General features: G+C 33.2%; 1 protein-coding gene across 4 annotated transcripts; it reads left to right on the top strand.

The window, feature by feature from the left end:
- LOC117124392 (exocyst complex component 4-like) lies at positions 1–18,438 on the top strand. 4 transcript variants are annotated; one of them, XM_033270623.1, is made up of 24 exons: positions 1–139; positions 2,765–2,811; positions 3,499–3,587; positions 4,166–4,367; positions 4,840–4,928; positions 6,359–6,435; positions 6,593–6,788; positions 7,373–7,521; positions 7,648–7,718; positions 8,816–8,845; positions 10,926–11,064; positions 11,357–11,419; positions 11,696–11,781; positions 11,889–12,027; positions 12,265–12,404; positions 12,749–12,852; positions 13,105–13,317; positions 13,441–13,622; positions 14,237–14,344; positions 15,287–15,376; positions 15,791–15,937; positions 16,587–16,801; positions 17,139–17,250; positions 17,577–18,438. In XM_033270623.1, exons 1-24 carry the CDS (start codon positions 89–91, stop codon positions 17,733–17,735), a joined length of 2,898 nt encoding a protein of 965 aa, XP_033126514.1. In that variant the 5' UTR covers positions 1–88; the 3' UTR covers positions 17,736–18,438. The 4 variants fall into 4 exon arrangements, with proteins under 4 accessions (XP_033126514.1, XP_033126512.1, XP_033126511.1 ...); XM_033270621.1 differs by lacking the exon at positions 1–139 and adding an exon at positions 794–1,592 and having other exon boundaries at positions 11,892–12,027; XM_033270620.1 differs by lacking the exon at positions 1–139 and adding an exon at positions 795–1,592.
- Positions 18,439–18,813: the final 375 nt, after the last annotated feature.

Here is an 18,813-nt window from a genome sequence, read left to right as displayed (position 1 = left end):
TCTAGACGGCAAAAACACAAAACACAAGAGGGACGGACAGGAAGGCCTAGCCTGGGCCCTGGGTAGATTTGCCGATTTATAACTAAAAATGGCATCAGGGAGTGATGCAAATAATGGTTCTAAAAGAACACATGAATTGGTAAGTTTAATATTGCTTATGCCATAAACATGCCTAAATTATTTTTAATTATTTGCTATCCAAAACCAAATCACCAACACACCCTTGCTTTGCTTGCAGTCGACGCGTAGAGACCACCGAGGCCAATGATGGGCTTGAGTTTACAATAGATAACTTCCTGGGTATCAGCTTGGCCTAGCATAGCTCGAACGTTTTGAAAATGTGTTAATGAAGATCAGTGTAGGCATATGCTGATTTTTATAGTATAGTTGCTGTGCTAGATATAATGATCAAATGAAGCAATGTAAAGGTTCTCAGTTAATTTTTAGTATTTTACATTTTTATTATAAAATATCTTTTAAAAAAATGTTCGCATACATTCATTCTCATTTATTTTTAAAATTCTGAGTAAATTGAAATGTAAGCCCTTGCCCTATTGGTGAATCCAATCGTGCCAGTAGTTAAAAATAGCATCTCATATTTTAAAAATGACAGCCCCGTCAAACCTAAAAAAACCAGAAGTTTAATTGCTAGGAAGCAGTGACTCAGGTTAACAGGAAACACAGAATCTTAATGCACTCTAAGGGAATGAACTTTACTATCAATATAAGCTATAGTGATGAGTGTTTTTAGTATTGTTGTGTAGTGTATTGCTGTATGGACAAGTGGTAGTAGTTTAGTAGTTATTAGTCCTAGAATTAAGAAGTTTGTTAGCGATTGTTTTAATATGGTCTGGATGTTGTGATTAAGTGCTGATGAACAATCACGGTTTCAGTTTTGTTTCAATTCTTATTTTTTTGACGACGATAATATTTTACATGCTGTTAGTTCACCAGATTAAACAAATCGTCTGCTCCTGAAATTTGAATGTAAATTGGACTAATTACCCCTGTCACAATTTTTACACCTGAATATCTAAATGTACTTGATGTAAATTGCACACCAGCATGGAACAAATTCATAGACAGGAAAACACTGTAGACCTGTATAATTAGCAGAAACAACTTACTTTCTTTTTCTATGATTGAGTATAAAAATTCTCAGAACCGCTTCAGGACGACACTATGCAGTACTCTACTCTCTCTTTGAATTGGGTTGTTGCTGAAACATAAGCAGAAATGGTGGTCACATGGAAATGGAATTGAACAGGTTGATGAACCGTTAAGTAAAGTTATAATAGAAGGAGCTGTAAACTGAGAACGGATACATCAGGAAATCAACTTTCAGGCTGTCTAGTAACTTATTCCCTACTAAACGCAGACTCAGTCATCTATCTGTTTGGAATTTCCTATTCACAATAACTGCAATGCATAGTAGGGTATATAGGAAACCCTCTGTGATGTCTGGAGCATTGAGTGTCCAGAGTGGGGCCAACTTTTCCAGTGGGATACGGGTGGGAAAGAGGAGAAGCTCTGCTTTGTCAGACCTGTTATTCCAGTATGACAAGGTATCATTCTTTCGTCTGAGGTGCCTGGTAAGTTTAGCGTACACTGATATAGGTTATTTTAATTAATGGAACATTTCTCACACGATCAACGATAACAAATGCCTGTGCACAGTGCTGAGTAAGTAAAAATTGAAATGATCTATCACAGCCACTTTGTATTCAGCTTAGCCAATGTTGACTGTAAACACAACAGCATATCTTCATTTGATAAATTAGAGAAAAAGTGCTATGGCTATCCTTAGCATAGATTTTTTTTTAATATGTCAGATTTTCTGATTGGTTCAGTAGGCTTTCCAATCCACAAAATTGGAGTTGGTGTGAACACAGCTTCATCAGCACATGAGATTAAATAGCATTGTGGTATGACAATATATGCCGTAGCAAAGCAAGTGTATTACTGTAAGGTGATATATAAATCAAGCTCTTAAATTTTGAGTTTTGAAATTCATTGTAGTATTACTAAAGGGATATGCTTGATATGATTATAACAACATGTTTCTATGCAAGCACTATTATTATTGATCTGTTTGTTTACTGTATTGTGTTTACGGTGCTAGTACACAGCAAACCTAATTTGAATATTATTTACTAGTATTACTAAATTGTAGGTTGGAGTATAACTTTTTATTTTATTTTCCCCTTATAACTTTCTGGATGGGGAAAAATCTATTGTTACTGCTTTTTAAAACTGTGTTTCATTAGGCCAAAAAAATTGTGTTGGCCACATTCTAGGAAAAAATAAAAATGGGTAGGTCGGTAGGAAAACTTTTTTTTTTAGCCAAATAGAAATTACTCAGTACTCTACCTTCAGTGACAGTATATTGGGTGCTGTGGCATAGGTTGCTTTATTATATGATTAGTTGTTTGGGTACTGTCCTGATTTCAACCTGGCAACTTCTTATTGCTTTTTTCATCAAATTCTTCCCTTGGCACACTTTATTCATATTTCAGCAAAGTACGTTGCTATTATCTTGAATAGGTTCATTTTCAAAAGAAACTTAAAAAATCACATTCTTCGATAAGGCGTTCCACATGCAAAATATTAAGTAGGCGTATTTGGTCCTGTATTATTGTTTTTATTACTCTTTGTTTACGATTTTATTTTACCCATTTAATCTATAGAGTATGTCATCTTCAATTGTGAAAATGAAATATTAAGTTAAATGTTTTCATAATTTTTTGTTTTGTTTCTGTTTTAGTCTGGGACAAGTCTGCTGATGTCTGTCATTCGTACACTGTCAGCAAGGTAAAGGCCATTTCAGTTCCTGTCTCTAATGTGTGCGTCATAGGACCTCAGGTTATAGCATTAAAAATGTATTCAACTAAATTTATCCATCAATCTGGGACTGGAAGTTCAATTCTATTCTATTTTCTATGTCATTGGGCTTATTTGGCTGGTCCATTTCGTTGACTACGATTTTTCGTTTAATATTATTTTCATTCGACTGATTCGTAAAATAGACTTCATTGACAAAGTAAATTAACGTAACCAGAATGCGTTAATCAGTCCATGTGACCAAAACAAACATGGCCGATTGGTCAGTTTAAAAACAACATTTGCGTTAATACATAATTTACATTTATGATTTAGATAAAATAAAGGAAATGAAATAAAGAATTGAATTGAATATGAATAACCAAAGCACTCTTGATTACACGGCGTGTATCGCTGTAACTATGCAGCCATTTTGCTTTGTCGAGTATTTATAAGTTTTCTATTCGACTGGTCGTCTTCGTTAAGTAGGATGTTATCACTGCGCAGGTGGGTGTGGTTTAACGAAGAACGACCAGTCGAATACGGCCATTGTTAGCATGTAAGTGGCAGAGGCAACAGTGGATGGATGAAGAAAATTGTCCTATTCAGGCAACTCAAATATGCAAATTAAATTGAAATGTATGTTGTTTACCAGTGTTCAACTGCCTCTTCTTTTAGTGAGGACCAACAACAGCGAGAAGTAGAGAAAGCAAAGATTGAAAAGGCCTACAGGGAGTGTGATCAAAAACTGGACACTCTTATTAATGGTCAGTTTGTTTCATTATAACATCTTCATCACTAAACACTATCATCATCCACATCATTATTGTCTTCATCATTCTTCTTCATCATTTTTATTGTCAGCATTATCATCATCAATATCAACTTGAACATTGTGCTCATTAACATTATCTTCATCATCATAATTATCTTAATTATTGTTATCAGCTATTAAGGTCACTGCATGTCAACAGCTTTCTTAAACTCTTCATCATAATATAAATTTGCTATAAATTCCTGAATTGTATTTTGCAAAACCATCTTTTCTTCAATTATGAGTCCCAGTGGTTTTTAAAGAAGAAAACATTAATTCATGTATTAAGCCTTCAAACACCATTATATTTTCTTATAATTAATGTTACAATCTACATTGATAATGAGACAAAATATTTAAATTATTTTGTTTTATCAAATACTCTATGTTATAGATATCAAGTAATAGAAGGACTCCAGTTACTTAGAAATACAGTATATATATTTAAACATAGTTAATTTTTGTTATTAAAATCCTGCAAAAGGTAATTAAACACTTCACTGATTGTAAATTATTTTGTAATTTATATAGACAATTATGAAACCTTGACAAAGACCATCCAATCATACAGTAGTATATCAGCTCGCATTAAGTCCTCTCGTGAGAAAATGCGTCAGGTGAAGGAGGACCTGACGTCGTGTAAAGAACTTCTGCACTGCAAGCGTGATGAATTGAGAAGACTTTGGTTGGAGGGAGTTGAACAGAAACGCATACTTTCCATGTTGGATAATCTGTGAGTTGGAGTTTTTCTTTATTAGGCCAAAAAAAAAATGTCTGTTTGCCCTCCTGCACTCGCCCCTAACTCACTGAAAAAATAGGGGCGGAAAAATAAAAAAACCTAAAAAATGGGTTTTTTTTTAGCTTTTTTCTTTACAAATTAAAAAAATATAAGTGAATTTATATTTATTTTTTGCCAGATGCCCTACAAATTAGTCTAAAGTTGTTGTCTGATGTAAGATGTTGCCATTCTAGGCCTCTGGGTTATTTAAAAATATATATAAATTTAAAAAAAACTTTTTCCACCTGCTCCTATTTATCATTTTTTTAAAAAGAAGGGCAAACAAACAATTTATTTTATTTGGCCTTATATGTATTATTTATATTGTATTGTATTATATTATAAACTTGCGAAAAATTTTAGCAGATTGAACCACAATGATCTTATTTTTTATTTTAAAAATTTAAAAATTTTATCCTGGTTTTAGGGAAAAAGTAAAGAATGCACCACAGAAATTAGATTCCTTTATTTCAAGGAAGTATTATCTACATGCAACAGAACTTGTTACAGAAACTGGTAAGTTTTCATTTTTTATATTCATCTTTATATAGCAACATGAAAAGTGTATAAAAGCAATATTTAACTAAAAATAATATTAATTTCAAAAATGTATATACACTGTTAAATCACATAGTCAATCAAATTACACATGGAGTTTTTATCTTCCATTGTTTTGTATCACTGATGTGAGGAAGAGGAACTTATTACAATCGGATGTAAAATTTTCTCTACACATGTAGCATCGATCAGCGGGATGGCAAGTGTTTGGCAAAAATTATTATGACAATCAAAAGTTATGTTGACTCCGACCTAGATTTCGGTGACAGTACCGTACCAATCTGTAAAGTGTAACAATTGCAGGCAGGATTATGTTGTAGTACAATATAATAAATAAATAAATAAATACAATAAATAATTAAGTACAATAAATAAATAAGTACAATAAAGTAGAAACTTGGTGGTTAGCTTGGTGGTAAATATTTTTGCTGTGAAATCTCAGAAATCAAAGTTTAAAAATTTATTTAGAGTACATTTAGAATGGATGGATGCAGGCTTTAAATCTGATACCAACAATGGTATAGATCTATAATAAGTATAAATATAAATAATGCTTCAAAATAATTTTTACAATAATTAATAATGAAATAGTAATAATATAAAAAGTTACCTTTCAGAATCATATAATAACTTCCAAGTCATTGATAATAAATAATATAATATAAAATATATAATTCTCATTTATAGGTTGTACACTAAGCTTTATTAATGTGCACATGTGTATTTAGGTTTTCAGGTTCTAAATATAAATCCATAATAATAATCAGAAGCATCCAATTGAATGATGATAACAGGATACAGGTTTACAGGGCATTTATCATTCACCCTATTTTTAAAAATCTGGCATGTCATGCTATGGAACACTTAATCGTATATAGATGTATTTAACATATTGACTGTTTTGAAATTTGTCCTAAAAGAGTCTGTAAATCAGCAAAATTTAATATTTTTATGCATGTGACCAATAAGATTTAATAATTTATTTGATTCTATCAAAGAATTCAATTTTGTAAATGATTGTTGAAGAATTTTCAGAGTTTAAGACAGACAGTAAAATGCACATCATTTTTGACAACAGTCAGGCCTGGAAAAATTATATAATTGTGCCTCCGACCATGAAAATTGTCTTGATAAAATGCCTCCAACACCAAATGTTATCTGTACACTATTTAGGGCATATAGCCCAAATAGGGCATATAGCCCAACAGTTTACTTTTTAAAATTTTTTTGCCCAAAAATGCCGGGACATTCATGATGCCTCCTATCGTCGGTCATGCGGTCACACACTTTTCCAGCCCTGGCAACAGTGTGTTTAATGCTGTAACAGCACTCATGTTTATGTATATCCAAGATGCTTAGCAGTGAAGGATTTGTATTTCTATTTGCAGTTGCATCATTGGAAGGTGAACTTGCAGGTGTTGAAGCTTTGAGAGACTTACGGATAGAGATGCAAGACAAGAAAGAAGTAAATAATAAAATACAAATCATAACCTAACAATGAAGAATACTGTAATTCCTTTTATTTAAACATTGTTTTAATCATGTTTTAAAACAATATATTATTTTAGTTGTTTTACATGACTTATAAAAAAAAATGTGTTTAATTATATTTCAAATGATAGGAACTACATCATTCATTGATAAATGAGCTCCATAACCATCTGTATGTAAAGAGCGCCACCAACTTCCATGCAGGTCTTCAGCGTGGAAGTTCAATGCGTGTGTCAGGTGAATTTGTGTCATCGCCTGCCCTGCCTCACAAGCCAACTCTTAAGCAAGTAACTCATGGAAGTAAACGTTTTAAGAAGCTTCAACTGCGTAAGTTACATTTATCATCAGTCCATATGTATTTCATTTATATAAGTGTTGAATATTTAATAATAATAAACAACTTGTTTCACTATCCTTCATGGCACATCGATAAAGCATAAAATTGAGTAAAATAATTTAGGCAATTGTGCAATCCAAAGAAAAGTTCTTATCAAAGCAGTTAAAGATGTTTTAAAAGAGCAGTCTAGCTCAAGACTAAACTGTTGGTGGCCATGCCACTGGTTCTGCATTGATCTATAGTGTTCTTTTAATCTTTCCTTGGTTAAGTTTTATTTTCGGCTTGTATTGTTGAAAATATACTGTAGCTTATTACCTTTTGGGAAAGGTGTTGAAAAGTTCCTTGTGTATTTTAAGTTTCAATGAAGAATTAGACCATGTTTGTCACACAGGGTATTGACTAGTCACTTCCAAAACGCCTACCAAAGTCACATTGCCACCTTCACCTGTTCTGTGTGTGGCCGTGGGTAAGCTGTCTGAAATCTACTTCAATGTTTCCTTCTTCTTTTTCTTCTACTTGAATGTCTTAATCCTTGAAGGAATATTTTCACCAAGTACATTTTCTATTTATGCAGGAAACCGAGGTTTGGAAGTGCCATCAACAGTAGATGATGATAAGATCACTGAGGACTTGAACTCCAATCCTGAAGAAGACAGTGAACATTTCATGTCAGTGTTGATAGAGTCACTGGCATTATTGAAGAAGATTCCAGATACAGTGGAGGTAAGTATCCACAAACATGATAGATCATAAAAAAGGAATTTTTTAGAAATATTCCAAAAAAATCTTAATTTCATGTTCAATATACAGTATTTTCACCAATTTTTGTTTTTCTAAATCTACAATTAGGAAATAAAATCGCGGATGAACCATGAACTGGCAAATATTGTCCAGAGGGCTACAACTGAAGTCGCTGAAAAGTAAGTTTACTTCCTCTGCTACTTCCATTTAATTATAATTGTTGATTGTGATGATGTAAATGATGACATTTTACATATTGCCACATAATGACATTCATACTAGTGTCACTTGATAGTATCATTTATGAAATGATAATATTATTCAAAATAATGGGTATGATGGCAAACACAATTGTGTCATGATAATATGTAATATAATGTCACAATTTGCTGAGATTTAAAAATTATGTCTCACAATAACATTAAAATGTTTTGGAAAAATGCATATATATTGAGTGTTTCAGAAATTTCTATTTTATTTAATTTAGCCTAGACAAATTGTATTATTAATTTTGAGAATGTTAAAAAAAATGTTATTCATATATTGTTGCAACCATTATTTTAACTTTTTTTCTGTAATGTATTTTTGAGCCTGGAAAGAATAAAGAATAATAATAATAATTATAAAAAAAGAAGATAACATTCAAATGGCTGACTTAAAAACACTTTATAAGAAATCAAATTGATTGAATATTTCATGTTTATAATTTAACAAAGTATGGTTGTACTAACATTTAGTAGCAATATTTACAGTATTTCTTTGCTGAATACATGACTTGAATAGAATACCAATGTTTTTTGCACATGCTTTCAGTACAGAGTAAATGTCACACATTATGTGCTGTAACCAGTGGAGTAGCTTTTGTTTCAGAGTCCTTTACATTATTTTCTCATAAGTTGCACTTAAGCATTTCATTAGCTTTTAATATTTGTTGTAGAATCTTGTGAAACACACAGGAAGTACATAATGCTTATTATATTTTTATTTACTACATTAATTATTCAAGATTCACTATAATACCAACCCTTGATGTTGCTTGGGGTGGGAGTTACTTTAGGGTCTGACACCCCTGGTTTTTTTTTTTTCTTTATTCAATTTTATTGGGACTCACAAAAACATCAAATACAGATAAAAAAGATTGTTAAGTCACAGATTCCAAGACATAGTCTGTACATGGTAATTAATTTCAGAGTGCAGTTTTAAAATATGTCCCTATTTTTTATTCATATCCTCACACTTCTAATTTTATCATTTTTTTCTATCTATATTTCCAAAGATTTTTCCTTTCACAATACCCTTTTAGGAGGTGAGGCACAAGTGGTATTATATTCATTCAAACAGGTTTTTTTTTCTATCTGTATGCATGATTATACACATCTTTCAGCAATGGCATATCCTGAGGAAGGATTGGGAATAGGTTGGTGTAGTGTACTAGTACTTGGTCTGACCTCGCAGGGCGTCAGAATCATAATTCCTTTGATGACTTCTTTATGTGCTTATTTATTTATTTAAGTGCATTCTGGTCCTCAGAGATTGCCAAAATGTGTATTCTGGCTCTTTGATAATATTTATTGGGGACAGTAGAGGACGAAAGCTTTGATACTACTGGTATTACCAGCCCTTGGATATGCCATTGTTGCAGGACTTTCTAGGGTTCTTGATGGAGAGGTTTTTGTGGTGTAGGTTAATCCTCAACATGCATGAAACAGTTGTTTTGTGTGTACTGTCATTAAAAATATTTATTTGTATAAAGTATTTAATACACTGTATGTAAGCAGTCTTTTCTCAATTTTCTGTTGTAATGATATAGATCTATATTTCAGTGTACAAATATGTAATAATTTAATATGCTGTTTGTCTTGTTTGTAAGTTATATGTCAAGGGATCCTTTTAAAAGTTTACAGTGTTCTAACAAGTATTTGATTGAGTATTCAAAAAGTAGTTATTTACGGGAATACTAATTTTATCAGATCTACCTGTGGTCTTGCAGTTTATTAAGCATTTAATTCCTTATGTTTTAGTTTAAAAAATATTCTACATACTGTATTAATGTTTTCTGTGAATATGATCTTGATGAATACATATTTACTGTACAAGTTAACTACTAACCCATGCTGTACAAAGCAGTTTGATGCAGCAGTGGTAATGGTTTGGTTTCCCAACCTCGAGATCAGGGTTTCAATTGTTTACTGTTCATTTCTCTTGTGTCCTTGGGCAAGGCACTTTATCTACATTGCTTCAATCTACCCAGCTGTATCAGTGGGTACCAGCAAACTGCTGGGATTAACCTGCAGTGGACTAGCATCCCACCCAGGGTAGCATCACACTGTCATCCACTTCACACTACAGAACCTGGGGATAAGCTCCAGTCCTACGGGCTCTAGTGGCTCGTCAAGCATTTACTAACCTACACTAATTCCTTCCTAATATTTTTACCCCTTCTCTTTGACGTGGAATGGTGTGATAGAATATCAGGTTTATAATTATTATGCATGGGTGTATATTAAGATTTTGATTAATAATTAATTAATGTTTAAAATAGTATTTCCAAGTGAACAACATATTAATAATACTGTGGTGTTTTAGAGATTTTATATGAGATTTACTGTATCATGTACTGGTCAATATTTTTTCATTTATAAACCAGTGTTAAGATAGAGAAATATGGATACATGAGGCTTGCCATCCCAAAGCCAGTGTACTGATGCTATTGCTAAAATGAGTAATTAGCATAAGAATGTGTCAGTATTGTATACTTTAGTACAGAAAAGCCGTAATATTTTTACTCATCCTTTGGCAATAGAAAGTCGATTCCAGTAAATGACCCATCATTTTAAAGTTTATATTTATAATGTGGAGAATATGAATTTTCATGTTTTTGCCACTGATGCTAGCTTTGGCATGGCAAGCCCCAAATAGAAAAAAAAAATGGAACCAGTAAGGGATGATAAATCTTAAAAGGCTATGAGCCAAAGATGGTGATGATAATGATAATAAATTTGTTGGTGGTGTTCGTGCGTTGGTGAGCATAGACTGATGATGATGATAACTATGATGATGACGATGACGATAACTATGATGATGACAATGACAATGAGGGTGCCAATGAAGATGACTGTAGCAACAGCGATGACAATGGCGATGATGATGATGATGATGATGATGATGATGATGAGGATGATGATTATTGTGGTAAAAGTGATGACGGTAATGATAATATTGATGATAATGACTGTTGTAATAATAATTTACAAGCACTGTTTTTCTCTTGTCTTATCACATATATACCAAACTTTTCTACTTGTCATCCATAATTCTGATATCAATCTTTGATTACTAAAATACATTTAACATCCAGTTAATCCATTAAATGCTTTTGTTGTCAGTGCTAAACAAAGAGGAGAGAGTATAGTGTTGATGAACCAACCTAAGTTACTCCTTGAGCTACTGGAGCTGCTGTTTGATCGGTTCCACTCTGTAGCAGTAGCCCACATGTCAATCCTAGGATCCATTAACAGACTCAAGGTAAGTTTCATATACCATCTCCTTTGAATTTAGTATTCATTCAATATAAAATAAAATTTGTTGTATACTGTATATATATTGAGTAATCATTTGAACTCAATACAGTTTTATTGCTATATATACCTACTGAGCATTTTCAATGTAGTAATAAACAAATTAACTAGAACAAATTTAGCTTGTCAGCAGTTTAATACATACGAAATTTGGAAGAAAAAAAATACAAATAATTTTGTGAATGTATATACAGGATTGACAGAAAATAATACATATATATCTTTTTACATTTTTTCAGGCTGGATTCTCTGACAATGAGATGTACACAATGGATGATATTTGGTCACAGATTCAATCAGTGGTAAGTTTTCTTTTTATTAGTATCATCTTACACAAGGTTGGCTCTGTGCTATTTTTATGTCCATTTTACATATCTCAACAGTTAACGGAAGCCTTGTCAATTTGCAAGATGCTAAGAAATGTAATGCCCAAATTGTACAATCTAAATATCCAACAATTGTCTCTTTTTTTGTCTCATTCGTTAAAATGTATTTTAACGAATGTTAGATTTGTTGTTGAAAACAAATTCATATTTACCATTATATACTTACATTATATTTATAATTTGTTTGTACAGCTTCAGTTACATCTCAGTAGCTACCTGGACATGAAGAATGCCACAGTAGACAACCAGGTTGCAGATACATTCTCAGAAAACACAACGTAAGAGGATTGATTAATTTAGAAAGCTATTATTATTTTTAAAATTATTTCTTTTATTTATCAAACATTATAGTGTTCATCTATGTTTTCTTATTTATTGTTTTCAGTAGCGATATTGGTATGTTTTTTGCCAAGAGGAAAATGATGCGACCTAAACGACAAGTTCTGTTTCGGTTTGAATCCTCGTCTCACGCCATCAGCATGAATAACTACATGCGTGAGCAGAAGAGAGAGTTTTATGGGGCGGTAAGTTATGGACTTATACTGAAAAATAGGATCTAATAATAATTTGATGCTATAGTGGTTGAAAAGAGTGTAGGTGGAGGTTATTTAAGTTTTGGCTTAAGATGTTATTTATAAAAGGAAAATACTATTGGCCTAAGCACTTCACAGTCACTGGGTCAAATGCATATAGAACATATACTCAGCTCCTTGGGAAAAAACTAACAACAATTCAATAGTTTATTATTTATCTTCATTCAGGATGGTAACGTGAAAGTGGAGGAGGACTGTGAGCAGATGCAGATGGTTTGCAAGCCCAGTGTTAAGAATGTCATTCAGGTTTACAGACCCCTTAGCCAGTTTATCCACGACATTGAAGCAGCTATGAACTTAGACAGTGGGTGAGTTGTGCTACCACTCGCACAGTGGCATTCGCCAATGTGGCTGATACTCAAAATGGTTGTGGGCCAAATTCCACAATTGGCATATTCCTTGTTATCAGTAGAGGTAATTTCTGATTAATAGGTCAAAAAACCCGATTAACTGAGGTACAAAGTGTAAAGAAGCCTTTGCTTTATGCACTATAAGAGACAATTCATTATCATTTGGAAAGCTAGTGAATAAATATGTTTTGCTTATGGCAGTTTTACTTTATTAGTAGTTTTAAATTCATACATTTTGTTCTATTTATAATTACCTCATTTTTTTTCCTCAAACAATTTATCTAAATTGTTGTGAATTTTAGGGGTCAGTGCAGTTTACGTATCTTTGTCAGTGACTACATTCATCATATCTTCCTGAGCCACATGCAGCAGGAAATTGACAAGAATATTCAGACGGCAACCAGAGGTGAAGCATCAAGTTGGATTAATTTTTTACGGGTGCTTGTAAATATCACTCAATAAAGCATTTGGCTGCCACCCCAATATCGAAAACATGCTCATGGGCCTCCCAATCTTAGGTCTCATCCCTTTTTAGAGGCTCCAAGTAGATGTTTTATATATTTCATATACATACTATTTATTTTGTTTCTACTTTTTAAACTTCTTTTTGTGTGTCTGTTTCTCTTTGTTGATATCCACTTGCATCGTTTTCTAACAGGAGGGGATTCTGATAAAGCACTCACAGACTTCACAACTCAGAAGGCAGTAGGTGCCGCGCAACCTTTGCTGCAGACGACGGTTGCCATGGAGAAGGCAGTCTCAGAATTAAAGGACATGATGACTTATCTGCCAGACTATGCTGATCAGTTCCTCAACATGATCTGCAAGATCCTCAAGGAATATAAAGACACTTGTCATGCGATGTATAGAGGTAAGAATCCAATAAATTACTGTAAATTGGTGATGTAGATTCAGTTTATTAATGTGCATGATATTCTGTTGATCAATGGCCCTATGCATTGTCTAATGCCATTCAAAATATATTTCTTCCTAGGTATTGTGCAACCAGAAACAGAGGAGAAGCGAATGGTTAGTGCCACTTGGGTGAAAGACGAAGATATCAGCCGATGTTTACGATCACTGCCAAACTGGATAAACTTACAAGAATATCGAAGGAAGGATGTTAGAGATAGTGATGTGGAGACAATTGAAGATGTTAGAGAAAGAAATGAAAAGGTTTGTATATATCAAAAGAGGCTTAAATAGAAGCCTCAATATGCATCTTATTGTAGTGTCCAGTGGACTATGGTGAATAAGTAGAGTATGACCTATAACATATGACCGGGATATGACCCATATGTGGCTAGCGAGTAGAGGATGAGGCAATAAACATTTAAGAAAGCAACAAGTATAACTGTAGTACGTGTCTTTATTAGTTACCCATTATTGTACACCACATTACATTGGGGACTACGATGGCGATGTATACTATACCCGCACCATTACCTCTAGATGTGGATTCAGGTAATGTGGCCGAAAGCTGGCGTCATTTTCTACAAGAGCATGAAAAGTTTTGAGACAGCAACAGGCGTAGCTAGCAAGCTTGACGCGAGATGGGTGGCTACGCTGCTCTTGGTCATAGGCCAGCGGGCCGTGGAAACATACAATACATTTACCTGGACCGCAGATGGTGATAGTAAAAAATTTACTGCAGTTATTGATAAATTTACACTTATGTAGATAAATTCTTTTCTAAACTGAAAAAGCCAAACCATATGGTCATCAAGAAACTTTCTTGAGCCATATGCATTCTTTCAACTTTTATAATTGCATTTATTTGTTGATTTCAGGAGTCTGATTTACTTGTCACAAACCTTGGAGACAAATTACTGCAGCAGCATGAAGTGCTACTTGATGTCAGTGACCTCAGGCTTCTGGCTAATCTACATGAAAGTCTTGTAAGTCCTACTAATTAATCAACCAACCAACCAATCAATTAATCTGTTTTGTGTATACTTAACATTTGTGAAGTTTCCCTTTCCTGAAATTAGTGTAATGTGAATATTTAATTATCAATTGTGACATTTGTAAGAAGAAAGTGTTAGACATTAGGAGGTAGCTTAGCTCAGTATTAGAGAGCAGCTTAGTTCAATCAACTGAACATGGAGATCTCTAGGTCCCCATGTCAATTCCTATCACTGCTCTCCTTGTGTTTCAGCTGAAGGGCTGAAATGCCAGTTACGATAGCACACCGTCTTTTGGATGAGACGTTTAAGCCGTGGCTCCTGTGTGCATTATGGCCCATGTACATGATAAATAACATAGTACACTCTTCAGAAAAGAGTAGGGGATTGTCTCCCGGTGAACTGCCAATCACCACCAGAAGGACCCCACTGGAAATAAATCTTCTTGGGACCTTCATGAGTATACTACACTCAAGTAAATCCATCCATCCATCCAGATCAGAGTGATTTGGTGTTTTTGTGATAAATGGTGGTGGTGAGGTTCATAGTATGCAAGAGGTAGTTGAAGATGGTTGTGCCTTTATAAATTGTAATGATGAGGATAAAGATGGTAACCGTAATCATGGTGAAAATTTTAGTAGATCTGGTGATTAGCATCATGAAACCTCTCCTTTATCTTGCCATCTTGTAGACTTCATCATCTTCTATTGTATATAGTGCTGTGTGGACCACACATCAATTTTGGAGCATGATTTTTTAGTAGTTTCTTTCTCTTAATGTTTTTCTGCACTCACCTGCTCATCCCTGTTTAGATACAGTGAAATCTGCTCTAGAATTATTCACTCTAGACTGGTATAAGTAGTGTAGTAATTGTAGAGAAAAGGATAATGGTTGTAGTGGATAATGATGGAATTCTTCATAATTTTGTCATTGCAGGAATGGTTTTCTGAAAGGATACGATCATTTGCAGGTAGACTGCCCTCAAGTGGTGAAAACACATTGGCAACATCTGGAATAGCTCCACTGGTAATACTCTCACTGTTAAACATAAATTACAGTTAGATTGAAATCAGACATAAGTAAATTCTTTTAATTGTAATATGTGCCAATAGAAAGGAATTTGTTTAATAGAGTCTGTATCATACAGAAAGTCATTTGTTTCTCAGTGTATCTTATATAATTGAGCAACTTTCAACATTCTTGACATATGAAGACCAAATATACTTGTTTGGCAGGGCCACATCGAGGATGGGGAGTGGGGAGGGTTTGGTGCAGTGGGTGCACTTCCTATTTGTCCATTTTCGCACACCACCATACCCCCTTGCTTGGAATAGAAGATAAGGTGTCTAATCAAAATTATTGTCAACTTACCATCCATCTTTCATTGTAAAGAAGTACATGAAAAATAAAAGCATTTTGTTATTTTTGGTATATTTTCAGGAGATACCAGAGGTTGATGGTATAAACCTACAGAATCTGATAAGCCAGGCTAAGGAATTCCAGGACATGGCCCAGATGTGTCTGCTAGTACTTCATCTTGAAGTTCGACTTCATTGCTTTTACTTTTTGATTCCAGTTGTTAAACAGGTAAGGACTTCACATATATCTGATTTTTCAATGATTATACTAGATGAATAATGATGATGGAGGATAATAATATACAGTAGGTGATTATTATGTTGGGGGTGATGGATTATGATGGTGGTGATGATGATAATCATTATGATGGGTGTGATGGTGATGCTAATGATAATGGTGAGGAGTCAGGTCAACTTGATATATTCAAAAAAATATATATCTGAAGTGATATTTTGACCAAAAAATAATTGTTTCTGATAAGGTAGCAAAAGTTTTGTGTTAAGTTAAAAGGAAAGGTGTTTTTGAGGCAATTATGTAAAGCCGTTTTTCAGAGTTGATAGGAAAACCAACACAAAATTTATCAGCTTTTAGCAAAATGCGCTCAATCAAGCTTGAACTTCTATTACTATTTTGTAACAACAGTTCACAATTGGTTTTGATAATGATCATGATGATAGATGAATGATTACGATGGTTAACGATAATAATGATAATCTTAACATTGAAGATAAGTGCAGTAGAAGGTTAATACACTTGATCAGGTCTTTCCAGTAACTAATTGTTTGTACTGTATTAAAATTTTTATTTAATTTATGAAATAGTAATTCCTAGTCAGAAAAAACTGGTTTTTTTTTTATCCACTTTGCCTTGTCAACAGTCTAGTTACCACACCAGTGTGGACAGTGTAGATCCTGACCAGAATGTTGTTACGTTAAACAAGGATCTAACGAGTATTGAGGAGGCCCTGGTGGTGGCGCTGCAGTCTCACAAGTTCAAATACATCTTCGAGGGCCTTGGTCACCTGATTTCATTCATTCTCATTAATGGTACCCAGTACATCAAGAGGATTAATGATAATGGCATAAAAAAGATGTAAGCAATTAAATATTATTATTTATTTCTATATGTCCTCAAAGTGTTACGTCTAACACAGGATTTACCCCCTTATAAAACTCTTAATTGTAATGTATTATAAACATGGTTTTAATAAACATAATTTTGATTACTGTACTTAATTTGACAACATAATGTTAATTCTTAGCAGATACTTTATTTGTACATCAGTTTGTTGGATGTGTGTAGGTTATAAGAATGCCTTTGTGTAAATATTGCAAAGGTCTTTTTTCTGACTACATCCATCAAATTATTAATTAATATCTATGTATTAGTATTTTAAAAATTGTTTTTATGCGTTTAATCACCATTTTAGGATCCGTAACATCTTTGTACTTCAACTAAGCTTGACCAACATTACAATGTCTCGGGAAGCAGATCTAGAACGTGCAAAACAGTACTACGAGTTAATGTATAAATCAAGTGATGTATGTTATTCTTATTTTCTCCATTTACTGTTGATTACATTATTATTCTACCCTCTATTTTGCAAACTAATGTATGTAGTCTTTTATTCCAATTATTTATTATATATTATATAATTGTATATTCTGATTATACTATTTATTGTATATTATTATCATATATTATTATATATATGTACCCTATAATGATGTTAATTTATTTCAATAATGATAACTGAAGTATATTTATTATATACAAACTTGATGTGTAATATATCATATCGTATCACATACTATAACTTATCATCTGATATGTATCAAAATATTAATTATTGTCTTTTTTTTTTCAGGATATTTTAAATGGAATTGTAGAACAAGGAGCTGTGTATACAGAGTTAGAATACCGTAATGCTGTCAATCTGCTAAACCGCAGCAACCCAGGAACAGACTCAAACCAACTCAATAGACGATTACAACGCCTTCAGGAAATACTCTTGGAGGCTGTCTAAGCCTAGAAAATATATATTTGCAATTAATAATAAATAATACTCAATTGGGAAAGTGTGCTGAGTGGAGACCACATTAGTGGTCAGTGAAACACAGTTTGATGCAGCTAAGTGTGAGCACTCAATGCAGCCCTTGTTGAGCAGGCCGTGTAGCTTTGGCTGCCAATGCAGCCCAGTTTTATCTTGTTGATGGACCCAAACTTGAGCTGTTATGGCAGCCCAGTTACATACTGTAGATAGCTGGTGGGGCTGTGGTGTGGTGGTTAAAATGTTGCTTACAGCTTCAGGTCCTGGGTTCAAATCCTATCAAAATTAGTATTTTTTTCTAAAGACTGAAAACTATTCCGCACCCTACAGTCTTATGAAACTATAGAGCATCATTTCCAGCCTGTAACTCACTCACTTTTGGATGAGAAATACAAATGAACAAAATGCATAATTAATACTACACAATAATTATTATTGTTATTACTGTATTTTTTTTTTCTATTATTAACTTAATAAACATATTAAATGCTTTAAAGTTTTAAAAGATTATAGATTATATTTTATTTGATACTCTTCATTTTAATAAACCATGAATATCAAAATGTCTACCCCTTTGTTTATAGTAATGTAATAATATATTTATTTCCTCCAATGTACAAAATACATAACAGTAAATGTATATAACAACTAATAATACAACAAAATAAAACTACTGGGAGGTTGAGGGCAAGCCAGTAGGGAAAAAAAATGTCATATGCAAATGTTTGGCAGCCTGAACATTTATGTTGAGTGCACTTAAATTGAAGGAATGTACTGTATTTACAATGTACATGAAAATCGCAAAGTGATCTATCGTGGATTTCTCCTCCTCTGTAGATTAAATTATAGTAAATTATTAGAAGACAGGATACAAACCTTGAGCAATCAGTTAGTCCACACACATAGTGTTCAAATGTATGTACAGTACCGATGTGTGTGCTACGTAAACAAATTAAAGTCGTATACAATTATATAAAATGATAGATACAAATATGGAAGTAATAAACATAAATCACTGACTAGCGTTTTCTTTTATTTACATTATTTCATACAA

This window comes from Anneissia japonica, unplaced genomic scaffold (assembly GCF_011630105.1).
Source record: "Anneissia japonica isolate Jap-2015-1 unplaced genomic scaffold, ASM1163010v1 scaffold750_len1593409_cov174, whole genome shotgun sequence".
NCBI lineage: Eukaryota > Metazoa > Echinodermata > Crinoidea > Comatulida > Comatulidae > Anneissia > Anneissia japonica.
The sequence above is the reverse complement of the archived record's forward strand: the minus strand, read 5'-3'. Positions and strand labels throughout refer to the sequence as shown.

Bases quoted from the DNA above. Each gene is read 5' to 3' on its own strand.
- LOC117124392 (XM_033270620.1), top strand. From the start codon at position 1,425: ATGCATAGTAGGGTATATAGGAAACCCTCTGTGATGTCTGGAGCATTG. The intron at 6,789-7,372 runs GTAAGTTACATT...CTATTTATGCAG, and splicing joins TTTTAAGAAGCTTCAACTGC to GAAACCGAGGTTTGGAAGTG. The intron at 14,345-15,286 runs GTAAGTCCTACT...TTGTCATTGCAG, and splicing joins CTAATCTACATGAAAGTCTT to GAATGGTTTTCTGAAAGGAT.